The sequence below is a fragment of the Tachyglossus aculeatus genome, chromosome Y4 (genome assembly GCF_015852505.1).
Source record: "Tachyglossus aculeatus isolate mTacAcu1 chromosome Y4, mTacAcu1.pri, whole genome shotgun sequence".
In the NCBI taxonomy this organism is placed as follows: domain Eukaryota; kingdom Metazoa; phylum Chordata; class Mammalia; order Monotremata; family Tachyglossidae; genus Tachyglossus; species Tachyglossus aculeatus.
The window spans coordinates 10,211,712-10,239,050 of NC_052096.1; the positions used below are offsets into that span (position 1 = coordinate 10,211,712).

The 27,339-nt window shown below is 58.1% G+C and overlaps 1 protein-coding gene across 2 annotated transcripts; it reads right to left on the reverse strand.

The window, feature by feature from the left end:
- Positions 1 to 475: 475 nt before the first annotated feature.
- CELF3 (CUGBP Elav-like family member 3) lies at positions 476 to 26,833 on the reverse strand. 2 transcript variants are annotated; one of them, XM_038768556.1, is made up of 12 exons: positions 26,658 to 26,833; positions 26,094 to 26,176; positions 21,082 to 21,130; positions 20,680 to 20,805; positions 14,111 to 14,190; positions 13,832 to 13,975; positions 8,372 to 8,501; positions 8,091 to 8,240; positions 6,713 to 6,778; positions 6,228 to 6,374; positions 1,131 to 1,274; positions 476 to 1,021 (listed from the first exon to the last, which is right to left on the reverse strand). In XM_038768556.1, exons 1-12 carry the CDS (start codon positions 26,800 to 26,802, stop codon positions 894 to 896), a joined length of 1,392 nt encoding a protein of 463 aa, XP_038624484.1. In that variant the 5' UTR covers positions 26,803 to 26,833; the 3' UTR covers positions 476 to 893. The 2 variants fall into 2 exon arrangements, with proteins under 2 accessions (XP_038624484.1, XP_038624483.1); XM_038768555.1 differs by having other exon boundaries at positions 20,680 to 20,808.
- Positions 26,834 to 27,339: the final 506 nt, after the last annotated feature.

Genomic DNA, 27,339 nt, shown 5'->3' on the forward strand with positions numbered 1-27,339 from the left:
ACGACTGAATGGACGAATGTGTGTCCCGCCCCCCAACAAGACATCACTCCTTGGACGTGTTTGCATTTTTCGGTGGGTTGTTTTTTTCTTTTTTTTTTTCCATCTTTTATTCGGACAGAAAAACCAACTTAATAAAACGCAATAAATAAATAAGTTAAAGCGCCGCGGTTCCCCGCCCCCTTAGCCCTCCCCTCTGCCCCCTACGCCCCCTCCCCACCCCCCCCACCTTCCTCTACAACCTCTTCCTAAAGAAAACGTTGGGGTAATAAATCCCTGGCCCCTTCCCCCCCCCCACCCCACCCCCCCAAATCCCCAGGACCCTCCCTCCCCACCCGCCCCTTCCCCATCGCCACAGAGAGGACGGACGGACGGACGGACGGACGTGGTATTTACAAGGAAAGCGACTGTAAACATTATTTAAGGGTAAGGGGGGCTTCTCCTCGGGGGTCGGGGGGTGGTGATGGGGGGCTGGGGGAGGAGCAGCCCGGGGTGGGGGGGGTTAGAGGCAGTGAGTGGGGCCCCGGGGTGGGCCGGGGAAGGGACGGTTGGGACCCCCAGTCCCAGGCAGCCCGACTGGGGGAGGAGGGAGAGGGGGGCCCAGCCTCTTGGCTGGAGTTTTGGGTGGGGGGACCCTCTCCCCCATTTAGAGCCGACGTTGGCGAGTGGAGGGTTGGGGGTCCCTGGGGGGGGGTCCCTCCTCCTCCTCCTCCTCCTCCTTCTTCTCCTCCTCCTCCTCCTCCGCACGTTGGGCCTTCGAGGGGGCGGGCAGGGCCCAGTGGGCATCGCCCCCCGAAGCTAGGCCTCACCCCCCCGCCCCCCGGCGTCCTCGGGGGCCCGAAGAGGTGGGCTTGGAGGGGCGGGGGGCGTCCCGCCGGACCCCCCCCCCCCAGCTCTCAGTAGGGCCGGTTGGCGTCCTTGGGTCGCTTGAGCTGAACTTTGAGCCGCTTGGTGCCGATCTGAAAGCCGTTCATGGCCTGGATGGCCGCCTGGGCGCTGCCCGGATTGTCGAAACTCACGAAACCTGGGGGAGGGGGCGGGATGGAGCCGGGCCCGGGGGGTCCCAACCGTGACCCCAACCGCCACCTCCTCCGGGGCGCCCTCCGGGCTGGGTGGGTGGGTGGGGGGCTCACCGAAACATTTGCTCTGGTTAGTGGCCCGGTCGACGAAGACCTTGGCAGAAATGACGTGCCCGAAGGGGACGAACATCTGGAGGATCTCCGAGTCCGTGAACTCCTGGGGCAGGTGGTAGATGAAGATGTTGCAGCCTTCGGGGCCTGCGGAGGGGCGGGAAGGAGATGATAAGGGGCCGGGGGACGGATGGGCCGGGGGACGGACGGACGGACGGACGGACAGAGGGGGAGGGGGAGTAGGAAAGGAGATGGAGGGAGGGAGGGAGGGAGGGATGGAGGAAGAGAGTAGGAAGGGAGATGGAGGGAGGGAGATGGAGAGAGGTAGAGGAAGAGAGATGGACGGAGAGAGGGAGAGTAGGGAGGGAGATGGAGGGAGGGAGGTGGAGAGATGGAGGAGGAGAGATGGAGGAAGAGAGATGGAGGGAGGGAGGTGGAGAGATGGAGGAGGAGAGATGGAGGAAGAGAGATGGAGGGAGGGAGGGAGGGAGGGAGAGAAGGAAGGGAGATGGAGGGAGAGAAGGAAGGGAGATGGAGAGGAGGAAGGGAGATGGAGGGAGAGTTGGAAGGGAGATGGAGGGAGAGTTGGAAGGGAGATGGAGGGAGGGAGATGGAGAGAAGGAAGGGAGATGGAGGGAGAGAGAGATGGAGGAAGAGAGATGGAGGGGGGAGAGAAGGAAGGGAGATGGAGGGAAGGAAGGGAGATGGAGGAAGGGAGAGGGAGAGAAGGAAGGGAGATGGAGGGAGAGAAGGAAGGGAGATGGAGAGAAGGAAGGGAGATGGAGGGAGAGTTGGAAGGGAGATGGAGGGAGAGTTGGAAGGGAGATGGAGAGAAGGAAGGGAGATGGAGGGAGAGTTGGAAGGGAGATGGAGGGAGGGAGATGGAGAGAAGGAAGGGAGGTGGAGGGAGAGAGAGATGGAGGAAGAGAGATGGGGAGAGAAGGAAGGGAGAGGGAGAGAAGGAAGGGAGATGGAGAGAGAGATGGAAGAAGGGAGATGGAGGAAGAGAGGGAGAGTAGGAAGGGAGATGGAGGGGGGAGGGAGAGATGGAGGGGCGGAGGGAGAGAGGGAGAGAAGGAAGGGAGATGGAGGGAGAGTAGGAAGGGAGATGGGAGAGAGAGATGGAGGAGGGGAGGGAGAGACGGAGGGAGGGAGGGAGAGACGGAGGGAGGGAGGGAGAGAAGGAAGGGAGATGGAGGGAGAGTAGGAAGGGAGATGGGAGAGAGAGATGGAGGAGGGGAGGGAGAGACGGAGGGAGGGAGGGAGAGACGGAGGGAGGGAGGGAGAGAAGGAAGGGAGATGGAGGGAGAGAGAGATGGAGGAAGGGAGAGACGGAGGGAGCAGGCACTGTTCTAAGCCCTGGGGTCGATACAAGACAATCAGGTTGGGCACAGTCCCGTGTGTGTATATATGCATATATTGTGTATATATGTATTTATCTGTAATTCTGTTTACTTATATTGATGCTATTGATGCCTGTTTACTTGTTTTGATGTCTGTCTCCCCCCTTCTAGACTGTCAGCCCGTTGTGGGCAAGGATTGTCTCTGTTGCTAAACTGTGCTTTCCAAGCGCTTAGTACAGTGCTCTGCACACAGTAAGTGCAAAGTAAATACGAATGAATGAATGAATGAATGAATGAATGAATGGGAGGAGGGAGAGGAACAGCGTGGCTTAGTGGAAAGAGCACGGGCTTGGAAGTCAGAGGTCGTGGGTTCTAATCCTGACCCCGCCCCTTGTCCGCTGTGTGACTTTGGGCAAGTCACTTAACTTCTCTGGGCCTCAGTTACTTCATCTGTAAATGGGGATTAAGACTGTGAGTCCCACGTGGGACAACCCGATTACCTCGTAGCTACCCCAGCGCTTAGAACAGTGCTTGGCACATAGTAAGCGCTTAACAAATACCATTATTATTATTATAAGGAGAGGGAGAGAGATGCAGAGAGGGAGAGAGAGAAGGAGTAAAATAGAGGAGCAGTGTGGCTCAGTGGAGAAGAGCATGGGCTTGGAGTCAGAGGTCATGGGTTCGAATCCCGGCTCCGCCACATGTCTGCTGTGTGACCTTGGGCAAGTCACTTAACTTCTCTGAGCCTCAGTTCCCTCATCTGTAAAATGGGGATTAAGACTGTGAGCCCCATGTGGGGCAACTTGATCACCTTGTATCCACCCCCAGCGCTTAGAACAGTGCTCTGCACATAGTAAGCGCTTAACAAATGCCGTTATTATTATTATTATTATTATTATTAAAATGGAGGGAGAGAGATGGAAGGAAGGAGGGACAGGGAGGGAGATGGATGGAGGGAGAGAAAGGGGAAGAGAGGGAGAGTGCGAGGGAGGAAGGCAGAGGAAGAGACCCGCAGAGATACACAGAGGCTGAGAGACCCGCAGAGATGGAGAGACAGAGACTAAGGAGGATAGAGGGAGGAGACAAACCCCCGGAGGCAGGACAGGGGGAGGACGAGACGGCCTCGCACCCATTTTTCAATCGATCAGTGGTATTTAGTGAGCGCTAAATGCGGAGGACTGTACTAAGCGCCCGGGAGAGTCCGCCAGAAGGGACTGGTCGACACGACCCGTGGCCTGGAGGAGCCGACAGTCCCCTCCTGCTGGAGCGAGGCCGGGTGTGGGACCCCCGGGCCCTTAGGGAAGCAGCATGGCTCAGTGGAAAGAGCCCGGGCTTTGGAGGCAGAGGGCATGGGTTCAAATCCCGGCTCCGCCAATTGGCAGCTGGGTGACTTTGGGCAAGTCACTGCACTTCTCTGCGCCTCAGTTCCCTCACCTGTAAAATGGGGATTAAGACTGTGAGCTTCCCCCTCCCGCCTTACCTCCTTCCCCTCCCCACAGGACATGGATGTATGTTTGTCTATTTATTTATTTTATTTGTACATATTTATTTTATTTTGTTAATATGTTTTGTTTTGATGTCTGTCTCCCCCTTTTAGACTGTGAGCCCGCTGTTGGGTAGGGACCGTCTCTAGACGTTGCCAACTTGGACTTCCCAAGCGCTTAGTCCAGTGCTCTGCACACAGTTAGCGCTCAATAAATACGAATGAATGAATGAATGTGAGCCCCCCGTGGGACAACCTGATCACCCTGTAACCTCCCCAGCGCTTAGAACAGTGCTTTGCACACAGTAAGCGCCCAATAAATACGATTGGATGGATGAACGAATGAATGTGAGCCCCCCGTGGGACAACCTGATCACCCTGTAACCTCCCCAGCGCTTAGAACAGCGCTTTGCACACAGTAAGCACTCAATAAATACTAATGGATGAATGAATGGATGAATGTGAGCCCCCCGTGGGACAACCTGATCAATCAATCAATCGTATTTATTGAGCACTTACTGTGTGCAGAGCAGTGGACTACGTGCTTGGGAAGTACAAGTTGGCAACATATAGAGACAGTCCCTACCCAACAGTGGGCTAACCTCCCCAGCGCTTAGAACAGTGCTTTGCACACTGTATGCGCTCAATAAATACGATTGGATGGATAGATGAATGAATGAATGTGAGCCCCCCGTGGGACAACCTGATCACCCTGTCACCTCCCCAGCGCTTAGAACAGTGCTTTGCACATAGTAAGAGCTTAATAAACGTTATCACTGTTATTATTATTCCCTGCCCTCCCCTGCCCCCCCGGCACACAGTAAGCGCTCAATAAATACGGTTGGATGGATGAATGAATGAATGTGAGCTCCCCGTGGGGACAACCTGATCACCCTGTCACCTCCCCAGCGCTTAGAACAGTGCCTTGCACATAGTAAGAGCTTAATAAACGTTATCACTGTTATTATTATTCCCTGCGCCCCGGCACACAGTAAGCGCTCAATAAATCCGAATGGATGGACGGATGAATGAATGCGAGCCCCCCGTGGGACAACCTGATCACCCTGTCACCTCCCCAGCGCTTAGAACAGTGCTTTGCACATAGTAAGAGCTTAATAAACGTTATCACTGTTATTATTATTCCCTGCCCTCCCCTGCCCCCTGGCACACAGTAAGCGCTCAATAAATCCGAATGGATGGACGAATGAATGAATGGGAGCCCCCCGTGGGACAACCTGATCACCCTGTCAGCTCCCCAGCGCTTAGAACAGTGCTTTGCACACAGTAAGTGTTCAATAAATACGATTGGATGGATAGATGAATGAATGAATGCGAGCCCCCCGTGGGACAACCTGATCACCCTGTCACCTCCCCAGCGCTTAGAACAGTGCCTTGCACATAGTAAGAGCTTAATAAACGTTATCACTGTTATTATTATTCCCTGCCCTCCCCTGCCCCCCGGCACACAGTAAGCGCTCAAGAAATACGATTGGATGAACGAATGAATGAATGTGAGCCCCCCGTGAGACAACCTGATCACCCTGTCACCTCCCCAGCACTTCGAACAGTGCTTTGCACACAGTAAGCGCTCAATAAATGCGATTGGATGGATGAATGAATGAATGTGAGCCCCCCATGGGACAACCTGATCAAATCAATCAATCAATCAATTGTATTTATTGAGCACTTACTGTGTGCAGAGCACTGGACTAAGCGCTTGGGAAGTACAAGTTGGCAACATAGAGAGACGGTCCCTACCCAACAGTGGGCTAACCTCCCCAGCGCTTAGAATAGTGCTTTGCACACAGTAAGCGCTCAATAAATACGATTGGATGGATGAATGAATGAATGTGAGCCCCCTGTGGGACAACCTGATCACCCTGTCACCTCCCCAGCGCTTAGAACAGTGCTTGGCACAGAGTAAGTGCTCAATAAATACGAATGAATGAATGAATGAATGAATGAATGTGAACCCCCGTGGGACAACCTGATCACCCTGTCACCTCCCCAGCGCTTAGAACAGTGCTTGGCACATAGTAAGCGCTTAATAAACGTTATCACTGTTATTATTATTCCCTGCCCTCCCCTGCCCCCCGGCACACGGTAAGCGCTCAATAAATACGATTGGATGAACGAATGAATGAATGGGAGCCCCCCGTGGGACAACCTGATCACCCTGTCACCTCCCCAGCACTTAGAACAGTGCTTGGCATAGGGTAAGAGCTTAATAAGTGTTATCACTGTTATTATTGGGCCCGGCCCTCCGGTCCTTACCTTCTCGCTGCTGCTGTTGCTGCTGCGGCTGCGGCTGTGGCGGCGGGGGCGGGGGCTGGGGCAGGGGCGGCGGGGGCTGTTGGGCGACCAGGGTGGGCGGCTGGGGGAAGGCGGGGCTCACCAGCCCGTAGGCCGTGGGGTAGGCCGCTGTGGGGGGCAGCGGGGGTAGTGAGAGAGCCAGAGGATGGGACCAGGGCCCGCCCCATCCCCAGCTCTGTCCCAGGCCCGTCGGGGGCTCGGGGGTGGCTGCTGTCTAACCTGGTGTCCTTCCGACTGCAGCTGCCACCCCCTCCCCGGTGTGACAATAATAATGATGGCATTTGTGCAGCGCTGACTATGTGCCAAGCACTGTTCTAAGCACTGTAGTGCTGTGGGCCTGCTGGAGGGGGTCCACGGGGCGGCTGCCGTCTAACCTGGGGTCCTTCCTACTGCCGCTCCCGCCCCCTCCCACCCACGTCCCGTCCCGTCCCGTCCCGTCCCCTCACCGGTGTAGTGCTGCATGCCGGCGTAGGCCTGCTGGAGGGGGTCCACGGGGGCGGCCGGGCTCTGGGCTGCCGGGACAAATTGAGGGGAGGGGGCGTCGGCGCCCAGCTCCCCTGGGAGGCTTCCCAGGGGGAAGGGGAGGAGACCCGGGGCCGGGGGCTCTGGGGCAGAAGGGGGCCGGGGGTAAGGGAGGAAACCCTGGGCCCTGGGCCGGGGGCAGGGAGGAGACCCTGGGCCCTGGGCCGGGGGCAGGGAGGAGACCCTGGGCCCTGGGCCCGGGGCAGGAAGGAGATCCTGGGCCTTGGGCGGGGGGCAGGGAGGAGCCCCTGGGCCTTGGGCGGGGGGCAGGGAGGAGACCCTGGGCCAGGGGCTCTGGGGCAGAAGGGGGCCGGGGGCAGGGAGGAGACCCTGGGCCCGGGGGCAGGGAGGAGACCCTGGGCCCTGGGCCGGGGGCTCTGGGGCAGAAGGGGGCCGGGGGGCAGGGAGGAGCCCCTGGGCCCTGGGCCGGGGGCAGGGAGGAGACCCTGGGCCCTGGGCCGGGGGCTCTGGGGCAGAAGGGGGCCAGGGGCAGGGAGGAGACCCTGGGCCTTGGGCCAGGAGCAGGGAGGAGACCCTGGGCCCTGGGCCGGGGGTTGGGAGGAGACCCTGGGCCCTGGGCCGGGGGCAGGGAGGAGCCCCTGGGCCCTGGGCCGGGGGCAGGGAGGAGCCCCTGGGCCCTGGGCCGGGGGCAGGGAGGAGCCCCTGGGCCCTGGGCCGGGGGCAGGGAGGAGCCCCTGGGCCCTGGGCCGGGGGCAGGGAGGAGACCCTGGGCCCGGGGCCGGGGGCTCTGGGGCAGAAGGGGGCTGGGGCAGGGAGGAGACCCTGGGCCTTGGGCCAGGAGCAGGGAGGAGACCCTGGGCCCTGGGCCGGGGGCTCTGGGGCAGACGGGGGCCGGGGGCCGGGAGGAGACCCTGGGCGGGGGGCAGGGAGGAGACCCTGGGCCCGGGGCCGGGGGCAGGGAGGAGGCCCTGGGCCCGGGGCCGGGGGCAGGGAGGAGACCCTGGGCCTTGGGCCAGGGGCAGGGAGGAGCCCCTGGGCCCTGGGCCGGGGGCAGGGAGGAGCCCCTGGGCCCTGGGCCGGGGGGTAGGGAGGAGACCCTGGGCCCTGGGCCGGGGGCAGGGAGGAGACCCTGGGCCTTGGGCCGGGGGCAGGGAGGAGCCCCTGGGCCCTGGGCCGGGGGCAGGGAGGAGCCCCTGGGCCCTGGGCCGGGGGTAGGGAGGAGACCCTGGGCCCTGGGCCGGGGGCAGGGAGGAGCCCCTGGGCCCTGGGCCGGGGGCCCCGGGGCGGAGGGTCCGGGGTGGGCAGGACCGGAGGGTCTCAGGGTCGGGGAGGGACGCTGACCGGGGTAAGGGTGGACGCCGTTGGTGTAGAGGGCATCGGAGCCGGGCTGTCCGGCGGGGGGCTGCGTGGGCACCGGGCTAAAGCTGTTGACGCCCAGCGCGGGGATGGCGGACACGGGCGTGGCGGGGATGGCTGGGGGCGTGCTGGTTCCTGAGGCCCGGGCCAGCGGCCAGGCACGGACAGAGACAGCCGGGGGGGCACGGTGAGACGCTGCGTCTCCGACCCGGTGCCCCCCGTGCCCACCCCCTCCACCCCCGGGTGCCCGCCCGGTGCGACGGTACCTGAGGACGGGGTGATGGGGGTGGCGATGAGCCCGTTGGAAGTGAGGCCGGCCAGCTGCACGGCCGCCATGGGCACCGGGTTGAGGTAGGCGCTGTGGGCAGCCACCAGAGCCGCCTGCTGCTGCATCAGCTGGGCACGGAGAGGGAGCCGGGGTCAAAGGTCAAGCTCCCAAGCCCCCCAACCCCTCCGGTCTCGCCCCCCGGTGATGTGTACCTAGCAGGACTGATGCACCTAGAATGATAACTAATAATACATGATTGTGGTATTGAGCGCTCACTGTGCGCCGGGCACTAAGCGCTGGGGTGCCCTGCCGGAGCTCCAGTCCTTCCTTCTAATAATAATAATAATAATAGTGGTATTTGTTAAACGCTTACTATTGTCCCAGCCACTGCTCTAAGTACGATGGCTCAGTGGAAAAAGCACGGGCTTTGGAGTCAGCGGTCATGGGTTCGAATCCCGGCTCAGCCACATGTCTGCTGGGTGACCTTGGGCGAGTCACTTCACTTCTCTGAGCCTCAGTTACCTCATCTGTAAAATGGGGATTAAGATTGTGAGCCCCATGGGGGACAACTTGATCACCTTGTATCCCCCCCAGCGCTTAGAACAGTGCCCTGCACATAGTAAGCACTTAACAAATGTTATCATTATTATTATTATTAATAATACATGATTGTGGTATTGAGCGCTCACTGTGCGCCAGGCACTAAGCGCTGGGGTGCCCTGCCGGAGCTCCAGTCCTTCCTTCTAATAATAATAATAGTGGTATTTGTTAAACGCTTACTACGTCCCAGCCACTGTGCTGAGTGCGATAACTAATAATACATGATTGTGGTATTGAGCGCTCACTGTGCGCCAGGCACTAAGCGCTGGGGCGCCCTGCCGGAGCTCCAGTCCTTCCCTCTAATAATAATAATAGTGATATTTGTTAAACGCTTACTATGTCCCAGCCACTGCGCTAAGTAAGATGGCTCAGTGGCAAAAGCACGGGCTTTGGAGTCAGCGGTCATGGGTTCGAATCCCGACTCAGCCACATGTCTGCTGGGTGACCTTGGGCAAGTCACTTCACTTCTCTGAGCCTCAGTTACCTCATCTGTAAAATGGGGATTAAGATTGTGAGCCCCATGTGGGACAACTTGATCACCTTGTATCCCCCCCAGCGCTTAGAACAGTGCTCTGCACATAGTAAGCACTTAACAAATGCTATCATTATTATTATTATTAATAATAATACATGATTGTGGTATTGAGCGCTCACTGTGCGCCAGGCACTAAGCGCTGGGGTGCCCTGCCGGAGCTCCAGTCCTTCTAATAATAATAATAATAATAGTGGTATTTGTTAAACGCTTACTACGTCCCAGCCACTGTGCTAAGTGCGATAACTAATAATACATGATTGTGGTATTGAGCGCTCACTATGTGCCAGGCACTAAGCGCTGGGGCGCCCTGCCGGAGCTCCAGTCCTTCCTTCTAATAATAATAATAATAATAGTGGTATTTGTTAAACGCTTACTATGTCCCAGGCACTGTGCTGAGTGCTGGGGTGGACACAAGTCACTTAACTTCTCTGGGCCCCAGTTCCCTCATCTGGAAAATGGGGATTAAAACCGTGAGCCCACCGTGGGACAACCTGATCACCCTGTAACCTCCCCAGCGCTTAGAACAGTGCTTTGAACATAGTAAGCACTTAACAAATACCGTCATCATCATCATCATCACAAGCAAATCGGGTTGAAACAGTCGCTGGTCCCACTTGGGGCTCCGAGTTTCAATCCCCATTTTACAGACATGGAAACTGAGGCCCAGAGAAGTGAAGCGGCTGACCCAAGGTCACGCGGCAAACAAGTGGCAGAGCCGGGATTTGATATCTTAATTCATCTATCTGATTTATTTGTAATGTATTTGTTAATTTCTATTAATGTCTCTGTCCTCTTCTAGGCTGTCAGCTCGTTGTGGGTGGAGAATGTGTCTGTTTATTGTTCTAGGCTCCTCTCCCAAGCGCTTAGTACAGTGCTGGGCACACTATAAGCGCTCAATAAATAGTGATGGCATTTGTTAAGCGCTATGGGTTAGGCATTGTACTAAGCGCTGGGATGGATACAAGCAAATCGTGTTGGGCACCGTCCCAGTCCCGTGTGGGGCTCCCAGTTTCAATCCCCATTTTACAGATGAGGTAACTGAGGCTCGGAGAAGTGAAGTGACCAAGACGTCAGAGGACGTGGTTCCAATCCCGCCTCCGCCACTTGTCTGCTGTGGGACCTTGGGCAAGTCACTTCACTTCTCTGTGCCTCAGTTACCTCATCTGTAAAATGGGGATTTAAGACGGTAAGCCCCACGAGGGACAACCGATTACCTGGTAGCCGCCCCAGCGCTTAGAACAGTGCCTGGCACACAGTAAGTGCTTAACAAATACCATCATTATTATTATCACACAGCAGACAAGTGGAGGAGTCGCAGGATTAGAACCCATGACCTGCCTCCCAAGCCCGGGCTCTCTTCACTACACCATATTGCTTCTCAACTAAAATACAATAAAATAATAATAATAATAGTAATAATAATAATAATAATAATGGCATTTGTTAAGCGCTTACTCTGTGCCAAGCACTGTTTGAGATACAAGGTAATCAGGTGGTCCCAGAGGGGCTCACAGCCTTAATCCCCATTTTACAGATGAGGCGACAGAGGCCCAGAGACGAGAAGTGGCTTGCCCAAAGTCACACAGCAGACAAGCGGCGGAGCCGGGATTAGATGATGATGATGATATTTGTTAAGCGCTTACTATGTGCAAAGCACTGTTCTAAGCGCTGGAGAGGTTACAAGGTGATCAGGTTGTCCCGCGGGGGGGCTCACGGTTTTAATCCCCATTTTACAGATGAGGTAACTGAGGCCCAGAGAAGTTAAGTGACTTGCCCGAAGTCACACAGCTGACAATTGGCAGAGCGGGATTTGAACCCATGACCTCTGACTCCAAAGCCGGTGCTCTTTCCACTGAACCACGCCGCTAATTGTGGTATTTGTTAAGCGCTTACTATGTGCCAAGCACTAGGGTAGATACAAGGTAATCAGTGGGACACGGTCCCTGTCCCATCTGTCCTAGTCTGAATCTCCATTTTACAGATGATGATGAGGATGAGCGCTTAGTACAGTGCTCTGCACACAGTAAGCGCTCAATAAATACGATTGATGATGATGATGACGGTATTTGTTAAGCGCTTACTATGTGCAAAGCACTGTTCCAAGTGCCGGGGAGGTTACAAGGTGACCAGGTTGTCCTGCGGGGGGGTTCACAGTTTTAATCCCCATTTTCCAGATGAGGTCACTGAGGCCCAGAGAAGGGAAGTGACTTGCCCAAAGCCACACAGCTGACAACTGGCGGAGCCAGGATTGGAACCCATGACCTCTGACTCCAAAGCCGGTGCTCTTTCCACTGAACCATGCCGCTAATTGTGGTATTTGTTAAGCGCTTACTATGTGCCAAGCACTAGGGTAGATACAAGGTAATCAGTGGGACACGGTCCCTGTCCCATCTGTCCTAGTCTGAATCTCCATTTTACAGATGATGATGAGGATGAGCGCTTAGTCCAGTGCTCTGCACACAGTAAGTGCTCAATAAATACGATCGATGATGACGATAACGGTATTTGTTAAGTGCTTTCTACGTGCAAAGCACTGTTCCAAGCGCTGGGGAGGTTACAAGGTGACCAGGTTGTCCCGCGGCGGGGCTCACAGTTTTAATCCCCATTTTCCAGATGAGGTCACTGAGGCCCAGAGAAGGGAAGTGACTTGCCCGAAGTCACCCAGCTGACAGTTGGCGGAGCCGGGATTTGACCCCGTGACCTCTGACTCCAAAGCCCGGGCTTTTTCCACCGGGTCACCGAGGTCCAGAGAAGCCAAGTGACTTGCCCGAAGTCACACAGCTGACAGTTGGCGGAGCCGGGATTTGAACCTGTGACCTCTGACTCCAAAGCCCGGGCTTTTTCCACCGGGTCACGGAGGTCCAGGGAAGCCAAGTGACCAGCAGAGACGCGGCGGAGTCGGGATTAGTTCCAGGCCTGTGCTCTTTCCGCTAGGCCGTGCGACGGTAACGGCGGGGTGCTTACTACATGCCACGCAACCCATGACCTCTGACCCCCAAGCCCGGGCCCTCGCCACCGAGCCACTAAGCTTCTCTAAACTGAATCCGACTGAACGAGTCCCAGCGCGGCCCCCCGGGGCCCGGGGCTGAGGGGGTCCCGGGCACCAAGCCACTAAGCTTCTCTAAAATGAATCCGACTGAATAATTCCCAGCGCGGCCCCCCAGGGCCCGGGGCTGAGGGGGTCCCGGACACCGAGCCACTAAGCTTCTCTAAAATGAATCCGACTGAACGAGTCCCAGCGCGGCCCCCCGGGGCCCGGGGCTGAGGGGGTCCCGGGCACCGAGCCACTAAACTTCTCTAAACTGAATCCGACTGAACGAGTCCCAGCGCGGCCCCCCGGGGCTGAGGGGGTCCCGGGCACCAAGCCACTAAACTTCTCTAAACTGAATCCGACTGAATGAGTCCCAGCGTGGCCCCCGGGGCCCGGGGCTGAGGGGGTCCCGGGCACCAAGCCACTAAACTTCTCTAAACTGAATCTGACTGAACGAGTCCCAGCGCGGCCCCCCCGGGGCCCGGGGCTGAGGGGGTCCCGGGCACCGAGCTGCTAAGCTTCTCTAAACTGAATCCGACCGAACGAGTCCCAGAGCGGCCCCCCGGGGCCCGGGGCTGAGGGGGTCCCGGGCACCGAGCCACTAAGCTTCTCTAAAATGAATCCGACCGAACGAGTCCCAGAGCGGCCCCCCGGGGCTGAGGGGGTCCCGGGCACCGAGCCGCTAAGCTTCTCTAAACCGAATCCGACTGAACGAGTCCCAGCGCGGCCCCCCAGGGCTCGGGGCTGAGGGGGTCCCGGGCACCAAGCCACTAAACTTCTCTAAACTGAATCTGACTGAACGAGTCCCAGCGCGGCCCCCCGGGGCCCGGGGCTGAGGGGGTCCCGGGCACCGAGCTGCTAAGCTTCTCTAAACTGAATCCGACCGAACGAGTCCCAGAGCGGCCCCCCGGGGCCCGGGGCTGAGGGGGTCCCGGGCACCGAGCCACTATACTTCTCTAAACTGAATCCGACTGAACGAGTCCCAGCGCGGCCCCCCGGGGCTCGGGGCTGAGGGGGTCCCGGGTACCGAGCCACTAAGCTTCTCTAAACCGAATCCGACCGAACGAGTCCCAGCGCGGTCCCCGGGGCCCGGGGCTGAGGGGGTCCCGGACACCGAGCCACTAAGCTTCTCTAAAATGAATCCAACTGAATGAGTCCCAGCGCGGCCCCCCGGGGCCCGGGGCTGAGGGGGTCCCGGGCACCGAGCCACTAAGCTTCTCTAAACCGAATCCGACCGAACGAGTCCCAGCGCGGCCCCCCGGGGCCCGGGGCTGAGGGGGTCCCGGGCTCACCGCTTGGGTGTAGGCGCTGTAGGCCCCGAACTGGAGGGCGATGGGGCTGAACAGCCCCCACTGGTTTGCCACCTGCTGCATCCGCCGCAGCCCCCGCTCCTTCTCCGTGTCCGCGAACTTCACCACCAGGCTGGACGACGCGCCCTGCAAGGACGACGACGGGGCTGGACGACGGGGCCCGGGGGGCGATTGGAGGGGAAGGAGCCCCTCACCTGCCACCTGGGACCCGAGGGGTGGGGGTGGGGGTCGCCGGAGTGGGGAGGAGGCTGAGGGTCTCACCGGGAGGGTCCGGCTGCCGTGAAGGGTGTTGATGGCGGCCTGGGCCTCCACGTGGGTCTGGAACTTCACAAAGGCACAGCCTGGAAGAAGGAGGAAGGAGGAGCCTTTAACTGGAGGCCCCTCTCCTCCAAGAAGCCTTCCCTGCCTAAGCGCTCCTTTCCCCTCCTCCGTCGCCCTGACTCGCTCCCTTTATCCAGCCCCACACCACTGTACGTATTTATTCTATTTATTTTATTTGGTTTATCTATTTTGTTGTTCGTCTCCCCTTTCTAGACTGTGAGCCCGCTGTTGGGTAGGGACCGTCTCTAGATGTTGCCAACTTGGACTTCCCAAGTGCTCTGCACACGGTAAGCGCTCAATAAATGCGATTGAATGAATCTGTCATGTGCACAGCACTGTACTAAGCGCTTGGGAAGTACAAGTTGGCAACATATAGAGACCGTCCCTACCCCACAGTGGGCTCACAGTCTCGCTCCCTTTATCCAGCCCCACGCCACTTCCGTCCACGTCTGTCATTTATTTATTTCTAGTCACGTCTGCCAACTCCTCTAGACTGTAAACGCGGTGTGGGCAGGGAATGGGGCCGTTTTAATGTTGTATTGCACTCCCATTCATTCATTCAATAGTATTTATTGAGTGCTTACCGTGTGCAGATCGCTGGACTAAGCGCTTAATAATAATAAATAATAATAATGATAAACTCGTTGTGGGCAGGGAATGGGGTCGTTTTAATGTGGTATTGCACTCCCATTCATTCATTCAATCGTATTTATTGAGCGCTTACCGTGTGCAGAGCACTGGACTAAGCGCTTAATAATAAATAATAATAATGATGGCGTTTATTAGGCCCTTACTATGTGCAAAGCACTGTTCTAAGCGCTGGGGGAAACAAGGTGATACAAGGTGATCAGGTTGTCCCACGGGGGGCTGACAGTCAACCCCCATTTTACAGATGAGGTAACTGAGGCCCACTGGGGGGGATACAAGGTGATCAGGTTGTCCCACGGGGGGCTCACAGTCAACCCCCATTTTCCAGATGAGGTAACTGAGGCCCAGAGAAGTTAAGTGACTTGTCCAAGGTCACCCAGCTGACATTGAACCCATGACCACTGACTCCAAAGCCCGGCTCTTTCCACTTCGCCACGGTGTTGGCAACATATAGAGACGGTCCCTACCCAACAACGGGCTCGCCCAAGCGTTTAGTCCAGCGCTCTGCACACAGTAAGCGCTCAATAAATACGATTGAATGAATGAGGGGCATGAGCGTCAGGACCCTGGAGACCCCCTCCCTCCAAATCCCCGCCCTCTGGGAGAGGGAAAGAGGGAGAGAGCAGGACTGTGAGCCCACTGCTGGGTAGGGACTGTCTCTCTATGTTGCCAACTTGTACTTCCCAAGCGCTTAGTACAGTGCTCTGCACACAGTAAGTGCTCAATAAATACGATTGATGATGATGACGATGATGACGGGGGCAGGGAGAAGACTGGGCCAATCCCGGGGAGCAAGGATGGAGGGTGGAGCCAACGGAGGAGGAGTTAAAGGCTGTCTTCCCACCTGCAATTATTATTATTATTATTATTAATAAATGCCGTCGAGTCGTTTCCCATTCATAGCGACTCCCTGGATAGGCTTTTTCCGGAACGTCCTGTCCTCTGCTATAATCCGCAACTTTTCTAATGGTTCTTCCGTTCCCGTTGTTAAGGCCTCTATCCCTCTAGCTGCCGCTCTGCCTCTTCCATGTTTTCCCTGGACATTTCCTTGCATTCGTGTCTTCTCCAGAGAATTAGTCCTCCTGATTATATTTCCAAAATATGCTCATCTAAGTCGAGTCATTTGGCCATCCAAAGACCACTTTGGCCTAATTGGCTACGTCCCCCCCCCGCCAAAAAAATCACATCTCCTCCAAGAGGCCTTCCCGGACTAAGCCCTATTTGCCCCTATTCGCCTACAATTCTGTGTCGCCTATTGATCAACGGTATTTACTGAGCGCTGGCTGGGAGCAGAGCGCTGTACTAAGCGTTTGGGAGAGTGCAATGCAATAGAATTGGTAGTCACAATCCCCTCCCTCAAGTTCACTTTCATTCATTCATTCATTCAATCGTATTTATTGAGCGCTGGCTGGGGGCAGAGCGCTGTACTAAGCGTTTGGGAGAGTACAATGCAATAGAATTGGTAGTCACAATCCCCTCCCGCAAGTTCACTTTCATTCATTCATTCATTCAATCGTATTTATTGAGCGCTGGCTGGGGGCAGAGCACTGTACTAAGCGTTTGGGAGAGTGCAATGCAACAGAATTGGTAGTCACAATCCCCTCCCGCAGGTTCACTTTCATTCATTCATTCATTCAATTGTATTCATTGAGCGCTGGCTGGGGGCAGAGCGCTGTACTAAGCGTTTGGGAGAGTGCAATGCAATAGAATTGGTAGTCACAATCCCCCCCTGCAAGTTCACTTTCATTCATTCATTCATTCATTCAATCGTATTTACTGAGCGCTGGCTGGGGGCAGAGCGCTGTACTAAGCGTTTGGGAGAGTACAATGCAGTAGAATTGGTAGTCACAATCCCTTCCCGCAAGTTCACTTTCATTCATTCATTCAATCATATTTATTGAGCGCTGGCTGGGGGCAGAGCGCTGTACTAAACGTTTGGGAGAGTACAGTGCAATAGAATTGGTAGTCACAATCCCCTCCCGCAAGTTCACTTTCATTCATTCATTCATTCATTCAATCGTATTTACTGAGCGCTGGCTGGGGGCAGAGCGCTGTACTAAGCGTTTGGGAGAGTACAATGCAATAGAATTGGTAGTCACAATCCCCTCCCGCAAGTTCACTTTCATTCATTCATTCATTCATTCAATCGTATTTATTGAGCGCTGGCTGGGGGCAGAGCGCTGTAGTAAGCGTTTGGGAGAGTACAGTGCAATAGAATTGGTAGTCACAATCCCCTCCCGCAAGTTCACTTTCATTCATTCATTCAATCAATCGTATTTATTGAGCGCTGGCTGGGGGCAGAGCGCTGTACTAAGCGTTTGGGAGAGTACAATGCAATATAATTGGTAATCACAATCCCCTCCCGCAAGTTCACTTTCATTCATTCATTCAATCGTATTTATTGAGCGCTGGCTGGGGGCAGAGCACTGTACTAAGCGTTTGGGAGAGTGCAATGCAATAGAATTGGTAGTCACAATCCCCTCCCGCAAGTTCACTTTCATTCATTCATTCAATCAATCGTATTTATTGAGCGCTGGCTGGGGGCAGAGCGCTGTACTAAGCGTTTGGGAGAGTACAATGCAATATAATTGGTAATCACAATCCCCTCCCGCAAGTTCACTTTCATACATATCTATTCTATTTATTTTATTTTGCTAGTATGTTTGGTTTTGTTCTCTGTCTCCCCCTTTTAGACTGTGAGCCCACTGTTGGGTAGGGACTGTCTCTATATGTTGCCAATTTGTACTTCCCAAGCGCTTAGTACAGTGCTCTGCACATGGTAAGCGCTCAATAAATACGATTGATGATGATGATGATGATGAGTCATTCATTCAATCGTATTTATTGAGCGCTGGCTGGGGGCAGAGCGCTGTACTAAGTGTTTGGGAGAGTACAGTGCAATAGAATTGGTGGTCACAATTCCCTCCCGCAAGTTCACTTTAATTCATTCAATTGTATTTATTGAGCGCTTACTGTGTGCAGAGCACTGTACGAAGCGCTTGGGAAGTCCAAGTTGGCAACATATAGAGTTCACGGTCTCTGTCTAAGCACTTGATATCCGTGTCACCCCCACCCCCACAGCACTTCTGCACATTAATAATAATAGCATTTATTAAGCGCTTACTCTATGCAAAGCACTGTTCTAAGCGCTGGGGAGGTTACAAGGTGATCAGGTTGTCCCACGGGGGGCTCACGGTCTTCATCCCCATTTTACAGATGAGGGAACTGAGGCCCAGAGAAGTGACTTGCCCAAAGTCACCCAGCTGACAAGTGGCGGAGCCGGGATTTGAACCCCTGACCTCTGACTCCAAAGCCCGGGCTCTTTCCACTGAGCCACGCTGCTTCTCCAATAATGATGATGTTGGCATTTATTAAGCGCTTACTTTGTGCAAAGCACTGTTCTAGCCCGGGCTCTTTCCACTGAGCCACGCTGCTTCTCCAATAATGATGATGTTGGCATTTATTAAGCGCTTACTTTGTGCAAAGCACTGTTCTAGCCCGGGCTCTTTCCACTGAGCCACACTGCTTCTCCAATAATGATGATGTTGGCAGTTATTAAGCGCTTACTTTGTGCAAAGCACTGTTCTATCCCCATATACTGTCATTTCCCGGATCTGTCATTTATTTATATTAAAAACGATGGCATTTTTTAAGCGCTTACTATGCGTCTGTCAAGCACTGTATCAATGTCTGTCTCCCCTTCTTGACCGCAAGCTCCTTGTGAGCAGGGATCGTCTCCACCAACTCCACTGCATTGCACTGTATTCTCCCCAGCGCTCTGCGCAGTGCTCTGCACATAGCGAGCGCTCAGCAAATAGCATTGATCGATTAATTGGCAGGAAAGGGGGGTGGCCGGGATGGGAGGGCACGGTCACATTCACGGCCTACCAGGGAAGGGTCGTGGCTCAGTGGAAAGAGCCCGGGCTTGGGAGTCAGAGGTCGTGGGTTCTAATCCCGACTCCGCCGCTTGTCGGCTGTGTGACTCTGGGCAAGTCACTTAACTTCTCTGTGTCTCGGTTCCCTCCTCTGTCAAATGGCGATTAAGACCGTGAGCCCCACGTGGGACAATCTGATGACCTTGTATCCCCCCCCCGCCCCGTCCCCAGTGCTTGGCACATAGTAAGCAGTGTAGCTCAGTGGAAAGAGCCAACGTTGCCAATTTGTACTTCCCAAGCGCTTAGTACAGTGCTCAGCACACAGTAAGCGCTCAATAAATATGATTGATGATGATGATGATGATGAAAGAGCCCGGGCTTTGGAGTCAGAGGTCATGGGTTCGAATCCCGGCTCCGCCACTTGTCAGCTGTGTGATTTGGGGCAAGTCACTTAACTTCTCTGTGCCTCACTTCCCTCATCTGCAAAATGGGGATTAAGATTGTGAGCCCCCTGTGGGACAACCTGATTGCCTTGTAACCTGAACAGTGCTTTGCACATAGTAAGCGCTTAATAAATGCTATCATTATAGTAAGCGCTTAGCAAAAGCCATCGTCATTATTATTATTCCGGAGGTGGTAATGGTGGGTGTGGCGCGGCCACGTACCCCAGGTATGGTCCTAATAATTATGGTATGTGGTAAGCGCTTCCTGTGTGCCGAGCACTGTGCTAAGCGCTGGTAAAGGTGGGTGCGGCCAGCGGAGGGGGGGGCGGGGTCACTTTCAAATACGGTCGTCATCATCAATCGTATTTATTGAGCGCTTACTATGTGCAGAGCACTGTACTGAGCACTTGGGAAGTACAAATTGGCAACATATAGAGACAGTCCCTACCCAACAGTGGGCTCCCGGTCTAAAAGATAATAATGGCATTTATAAAGCGCTTACGATGTGCAAAGCGCTGGGGAGGTCACAAGGGGCTCCCAGTCTTCATCCCCATTTTACAGATGAGGTCACCGAGGCCCAGAGAAGTGAAATGGCTTCCCCAAAGTCACACAACTGACAGGTGGCGGAGCCGGGATTTGAACCCATGACCTCTGACTCCAAAGCCCGGGCTCTTTCCACTGAGCCACGCTCGTCATCGTGGGTGCGGTGAAGCGGGGCGGATTTCGGGCCTGCTAATCGCGGGTGTAGCCAGTCGTGAGGACCGGTCCGGGGGTGGGGGGTGGGTGCAGAGCACTGTGCTAAGCGCTGGTAAAGGTGGGTGCGGCCAGCGGGGGGGGCGGGGTCACTTTCAAATACGGTCATCATCATCAATCGTATTTATTGAGCGCTTACTATGTGCAGAGCACTGTACTGAGCACTTGGGAAGTACAAACTGGCAACATATAGAGACAGTCCCTACCCAACAGTGGGCTCACAGTCTAAAAGATAATAATGGCATTTATAAAGCGCTTACGATGTGCAAAGCGCTGGGGAGGTCATCATCATCATCATCATCAATCGTATTTATTGAGTGCTTACTATGTGCAGAGCACTGTACTAAGCGCTTGGGAAGTACAAATTGGCGACATATAGAGACAGTCCCTACCCAACTCACAGTCTAAAAGATAATAATGACATTTATAAAGCGCTTACGATGTGCAAAGCGCTGGGGAGGTCACAAGGGGCTCCCAGTCTTCATCCCCATTTTACAGACGAGGTCACCGAGGCCCAGAGAAGTGAAATGGCTTCCCCAAAGTCACACAGCTGACAAGTGGCGGAGCCGGGATTTGAACCCATGACCTCTGACTCCAAAGCCCGGGCTCTTTCCACTGAGCCACGCTCGTCATCGTGGGTGCGGTGAAGCGGGGCGGATTTCGGGCCTGCTAATCGCGGGTGTAGCCAGTCGTGAAGACCGGTCCGGGGGTGGGGGGCGGGGGGGCGTGTTCCAGGTGGGATCATGGTGGGTATCGGGGGGCGGGGGGGGGGGGAGGGTCCGGTGGTCACCTTTGCTGGTGCCGTCGGGGCCCCGGAGGACCGTGCACTCGTCGATGTTCCCGAACGGCTCAAACATCTTCCGGACGTCGTCGTCCGTCTGCTGCTTCCCTAGCATCCCCACGAACAGCTTCCGGTCTTCTGGAGGGGAGGGGGCGGCCGAGCGGTGGAGAAGGGGCGGCGAAGGGGGAGAGGGGGTCGCCTGAGTCCTTCGGGCCCCCTCCCCGGGTCCCCCCGAGCCCCCCGGGGCCTCCTGCCTCCCGCGCTGTGTGTCCCCAGGCGGGTGGCGCAACCTCTCGGAGACCCACCGGGGGCCCCTTCAGCCCATCCCCTCCCTTCCTCCGCTCCGACTTTTCCGCGGCCGGAGGAGGGGGATGGGGGTGGGGTGGGGGGGATGGGGGTGTGTGTTTGTACCTCCACGGCTCTCGCTGTCTGCCGGCTTCACCTGGATCGGCCGGTTCATCTGGGGAGGGAGGGAAAGACAGGGGGGTGCTGACACCCCCTCCGCGACCCCCGCAAACCCACGAGCGTCTCTCCGGGACTGGGGAAATGATGGGGGTGGGGGGAGGCCCCCCCGCCCCACCCCCACCATCCACTCCACGCAGGGCTCCGCCCCCCCCCCGCCCCCCCGGGGAAGTGAGGCAGGGAAAGAGGGAAAAGGCCCGGTCCGCGGGGGAAGGACGCTGAAGACCAGTTCCGTGTCCAGGTGTCTAGGCTAGAAAAAGCCCGGGGGGGGGGGGGGAATAGGGGGGTGGGGCCGGGTGTCACGGCTCGGACGACCCCCCCCCCCCTCCCCGCCCGCCTTGGATCCCCGTGACCCGGCAGGGGGGAGGGGAAGGGGCGGGAGGGGGGGGGGGGGGAGAAGACGGCGCTCAAGCTGCACAAAGGGAGCAGATGCCCGGTCGCCGTGGCAACCGGAGAATGCTCTCCATGGCAACCGCCCACTCAGCCTGATTTATCCTGCCCCGTCGCCCCGGCGACCGCGGTGACGTCACCGGCTTTGGCGCTCTACGCGCGGCCCGGGGAGGGGATGGGGGGGCTGGGAGAGGCCCGGGAAAATCGCCGCGCGTGGGCGTGGGCCCGGCCTCTACCCTCCCCATCCTGGGCCCCCCGCGCTCCCGTCTTCCTCCCCCCCCCGGACCCCCCCAGGACCCCGACCGGTGGGCAGAAACCCCGCCCCACTAATCCCCCTCCCCTCCCTCCCCTCGGCTTTCCCTCCCGACAATCCGGGATTATCCGCTCCGAATTAAAGCTCTTTAACGGGGGGGGGGGGGGGGGCTGGGTCCTTCCTTTCCCCGCCCTAGGGAGGGTCTCGGCCAAGCCCCTTCCCCACCCCCCCGCTCGGGGCGGGCTCACCCTCTGCCACACGTGCGCGGATACACACGGGCGCTCCCCCCCCCGCCCCCCCCCGGGCACACTCCTCCTCGATCCCCCCCGCCCCCACTGTGGTCACGCACCACACACACACACTCCGGTCGCCGCTACACAATCCACACGCACACACACACACACACACACGGAGAACCTGGAGACACTCAATCCCCGCAACAAATGCCCCCGTCCGTCCCCAGCCTCCGGCCCCCACCCGGGATGTCCCCACGACGTGTCCCCACAACGACTACAAATGCAGACAGGAACAGAGCCCCGCGGCTCCCCTGCCCCGCCCTCGGCCCCGGGTCGCGCGGTCCTTACACACACACACACACACACACACACACAGAGCAAGCAGAGGATGCGATGATGCCTGGTGCATTCACACAGAGGTAACCACACACACACTCACATGTTCACACACTCCCAAGCACATACAACGCCCCCCCCAGACACACACACACACACACACACAGACACACAGACTGCAAGCAGAGGATGCGATGCCTGGTGCATTCACCCAGACGTCACCACACACACATGTTCACACACTCCCAAGCACATACAACGCCCCCCCCGACACACACGCACACACACACACACACACAGAGCAAGCAGAGGATGCGAGGATGCCTGGTGCATTCACACAGAGGTCACCACACACACACACACACACACACGCACATGTTCACACACTCCCCAAGCACATACAACGCCCCCCCCAGACACACGCATACACACGCACACATGCACACACAGAGACACACAGACTGCAAGCAGAGGATGCGATGCCTGGTGCATTCACCCAGACGTCACCACACACACATGTTCACACACTCCCAAGCACATACAACGCCCCCCCCAGACACACACGCACACACACACACACACACACACAGAGCAAGCAGAGGATGCGAGGATGCCTGGTGCATTCACACAGAGGTCACCACACACACACACACACACGCACATGTTCACACACTCCCCAAGCACATACAACGCCCCCCCCGACACACGCATACACACACACACACACATATACACACACAGAGACACACAGACTGCAAGCAGAGGATGCGATGCCTGGTGCATTCACCCAGACGTCACCACACACACATGTGCACACACTCCCAAGCACATACAACGCCCCCCCCAGACACACACGCACACACACACACACACACACACAGAGCAAGCAGAGGATGCGAGGATGCCTGGTGCATTCACACAGAGGTCACCACACACACACACACGCACATGTTCACACACTCCCCAAGCACATACAACGCCCCCCCAGACACACGGATACACACACAGACACACAGACTGCAAGCAGAGGATGCGATGCCTGGTGCATTCACCCAGACGTCACCACGCACACACACACACACACACACACACACGCACATGTTCACACACTCCCCAAGCACATACAACGCCCCCCCCAGACACACGCCTACACACACGCACACATACAGAGACACACAGACTGCAAGCAGAGGATGCGAGGATGCCTGGTGCATTCACACAGAGGTCACCACACACACACACACACACGCACATGTTCACACACTCCCCAAGCACATACAACGCCCCCCCGACACACGCATACACACACACACACACATATACACACACAGAGACACACAGACTGCAAGCAGAGGATGCGATGCCTGGTGCATTCACCCAGACGTCACCACACACACATATGTGCACACACTCCCAAGCACATACAACGCCCCCCCCCAGACACACACGCACACACACACACACACACACACACAGACTGCAAGCAGAGGATGCGAGGATGCCTGGTGCATTCACACAGAGGTCACCACACACACACACACGCACATGTTCACACACTCCCCAAGCACATACAACGCCCCCCCCAGACACACGGATACACACACAGACACACAGACTGCAAGCAGAGGATGCGATGCCTGGTGCATTCACCCAGACGTCACCACGCGCACACACACACACACACACACACGCACACGTTCACACACTCCCCAAGCACATACAACGCCCCCCCCAGACACACGCCTACACACACGCACACATACAGAGACACACAGACTGCAACCAGAGGATGCGATGATGCCTGGTGCATTCACCCAGACGTCATCACACACTCCCAAGCACATACATCGCCCCCCCCGACACACACACACACACACACATACACAGACAGAGGCCTGGCCTTAGGACCGGTCCAGGACCCCCCCAGGCTCCTCCCCGCCCTCCGTGCTCCTGCTCCTCGGGCCACAGGCGCACCTGGCATCCCCCCCCCCCGGGGCCGCCGGGCCCGGTTTCCCTGGCAACCAGTGCCCAGGGCGACGCCCCGGCCCTCCCTGCCAGCCCCCGGCTACGGGGGTCCTGGCTGCGGCCTAGCCCAGTGCCACACTCGCCATCCCCCTCCCAGCCCCCCAGCCCCGTCCTTCCCATCAAAACGCCATCCCACCCCCCCACCCACCCAGCCCTCGGTCCCCTAGGGATCACGAGCCCCCTTCCCCGGCCGGGCACCCGCTGGGAGCATCGCCCGCCGGATCCTGGAGGGGGGTGGGGGACGGACCTCGTCGTCGTCGTCGTCGTCGTCCCCCGCCCCCTCTCCCGGGCCCGGACCCCTCCATCGCACACACGCCCGCACACGGACACGGACACCCGCCCACCCCCGCGCAGAGGCTGTCAGAAGGATAAACAATGAAAGCATCCGCGGAAGCAGGTGGTGCCGAAAAGACCCGGGGGGGAGGGGACCGGGGGCACCGGGGACGGGGCAGGCGGACAAAGCCCTCAGACATCTGCTCCCCCGGCCCCCGGCTCACGGGGTAGGGGTCACCCCGCGGAGCCCCCCCCCGTCCCTCACCCCACACCCAACCGAACACCCTCCCGGCCCCCGGCCTGAGCATGGGGTCACAACCGTCCCTGGACCGGACCCTCTCCTGTGCCCCCACCCTCCTCCCCGGGATCATCATCAATCGTACTGATTGAGCGCTTACTGCGTGCAGAGCACTGTACTAAGCGCTTGGGAAGTACAAATTGGCAACATACAGAGGCAGTCCCTACCCAACAGTGGGCTCACGGGGCTGGTCTGGCAGCAGAAGAGGACCAGAGACCCAGAGACAGGCAGAGACCCAGAGACAGGCAGAGACCCGGAGATGGGAGAGACAGGAAGGCCCGGAGAGAGAGGCAGGCCTGGGACCCCACAGAGAGAGAGAGAGACAGAAATGGAGGAGCAGAGACCGGGCCAGAGAGGAAGAGAGAGCAAGAGATGGGGGAAAGCGAGACCCCTCCCCTCTGATCGACTGGCTCTGTGACATAACCCTCTCCCCCCACCTTTTCTGCAGCCACCCCCGATTAACCGGGCCAAAGATGTTGTCGGGAGGGGGAAGAAGGCCGACCCCGAGAGAACCCCCTCCCCACCCCCCAACTCCGACAGACCCACGTGCGGAAACGACAGCAGTTCCCACGGTTAACCCGAGCGCGACCCCTCCTCCACTTGAGTCATCTCTTCCTGACCTTTGACCCTTAGGGGTGTGGAGAGTGGTGTTCCTCCCCCCCCCCACCACCCCACACACACCTTCAAGTTATCCCTCACGGATGCTGAAGAGGGGCGGGTCGGAGAGGGGCCACCGGCTTGAAGCAAGCCCTCCAGAGAAGGGATTAGGGGGGGATGCAGCAGGAGGGACCATGGTTAGGCCTCGGGGAGAACTTCCTGGCTATCGGGGGGAGTGGGAGGGGCTGAGGGAGGCTGGGCCGCCCCTCGGAGGGGGAGAGACCCCTCTCCTGGGCGAGACACGGAGGCAGGAGGAGGATCAGCCAGACTCCAGGTGGTCCTGGGTCGCCTAGGAGTCTCTCCACCAGCCCGGGCCTGTAACTCTCTGCAAGGTTGGCCGAGGAGTTGAGACAAAGACGGGAAGGGACGGGGATCGGCGGAGGGGTGGGCCTGGGCCTACTGAGGCTTCGGACGCCCCCTTCCTCGGTTTCCCGGGAGCCCGCCCGCCGTCGCCCACCCCCCCCCGTTCACCCCTCGAGGGGCAGGGACTCACCCCCGGCAGTGTCTTCTGCTCGTGTAGAGCACTCTGGGCCTTCAGAGCTGAGTCTCGGGCACAGTAGGTGAGGAAGGCACATCCTAGAGGTGGAAAGGAATGGGGGGGGAGGGCGGGGCGGGCTCGCTCTCCCAGCCTCTCCTCCCGCCCCCCAATTCTGGCCTTCCCGCTCTGCTTGGGCTGGGTGGGGACAGAGCTGGGGGGCCAGGGATGGTCCCAGGGGTTCTGGGGAGGTTGAGCCCTCTCCCCTCTCCTCCAGCTCCAGGATGGGACGGTGCGGAGGGGAGGAGGAGGAGGAGGTTATCCGGGAGAGGCCGAGGGAGACCAGGTGTGTGGGAGGCCGGAGAAGGGGGGGGGCCACCGGGGACAGGTGTGAGCGTCGTGTCGACTTCCCTCCGGCCCTGCCCCTCCTTCCCCGTCTCCCCCTCCCCCGGCGGAGGGTGACCAGGGCATGAGATTCGGGGAGGGGAGGGGACGGGGGAGGTGGGTGTGTGTATGTGTGTGGGGTTTTTTTGGGGGGGGGTCGGGTCCCTCCCCCTCCCTGTCGGCCCCCGCCCCCCTCACCCTTGTGCACGCCGGTGAATTTATCCTTGATGACGGTCAGCTCGAAGATGCGGCCGAACTGCTCGAAAATGGGCTTCAGGTCCTTCTCGTCCAGGTGCCGCGGGATCTGCCCCACGAACAGTTTGATGGCGTCCGGCTGCTTCATCGGGGCGACGAGAGGAGCTGGGCGGGGGGGCTGGGGGTGGTCAGGGGCTGGTCAGCGGGCCGGGGGGCATCGCCGCTGGCTTTCCCCCCCTCCCCCCCCCCGCCCCCCGGACGACTCCGGCCAAAGTCCGTTGGCGTCGTGGGGGGGAGGGGAACGGGGGGGCCGCCCCCGGCTGCCGGGCCCTGACCGGATTTGGGGGAGCAAGAGGGACCCCCCCCTTTCCCCGCCCCCTTCCCGGGGCAGAATTGGGGCCCGAGGGGCTTTCTGAGGGGTGATGCGTGGTCCTCGCCGGCCGCTCCTCCGGCCCGGCCGCCCCCCGCCCCCTCCCCAGGTCCGGCCCTGCTCCTCCTGCTCCTGCTCCTGCTCCTCCTGCTCCTCCTGCTCCTCCTCCTCCTCCTCCTCCTCCTCCTGCTGCTCCTCGTCCGCCCCCCTCTCGGGCCTGGGCAGGGGGCAGGGGGGCGGTGGGGGCTCCTGGGGCTCCTGGGGCGGGCCGGCCTCTCCCGAGCTGCGCTCCCCGGACCCTCGAGCCTCAACAAA

What these genes read in the sequence shown, in the direction of transcription:
- CELF3 (XM_038768555.1), bottom strand. Translation starts at nt 26,802, where the DNA reads ATGAAGCAGCCGGACGCCATCAAACTGTTCGTGGGGCAGATCCCGCGG. An exon ending in ACAGCGCCTACACCCAAGCG is followed by an intron (nt 8,502 to 13,831) that starts GTGAGCCCGGGA and finishes CTCCGTGCCCAG; the next exon opens with CTGATGCAGCAGCAGGCGGC. An exon ending in CCCCATCACCCCGTCCTCAG is followed by an intron (nt 8,241 to 8,371) that starts GTACCGTCGCAC and finishes CCCGGGCCTCAG; the next exon opens with GAACCAGCACGCCCCCAGCC.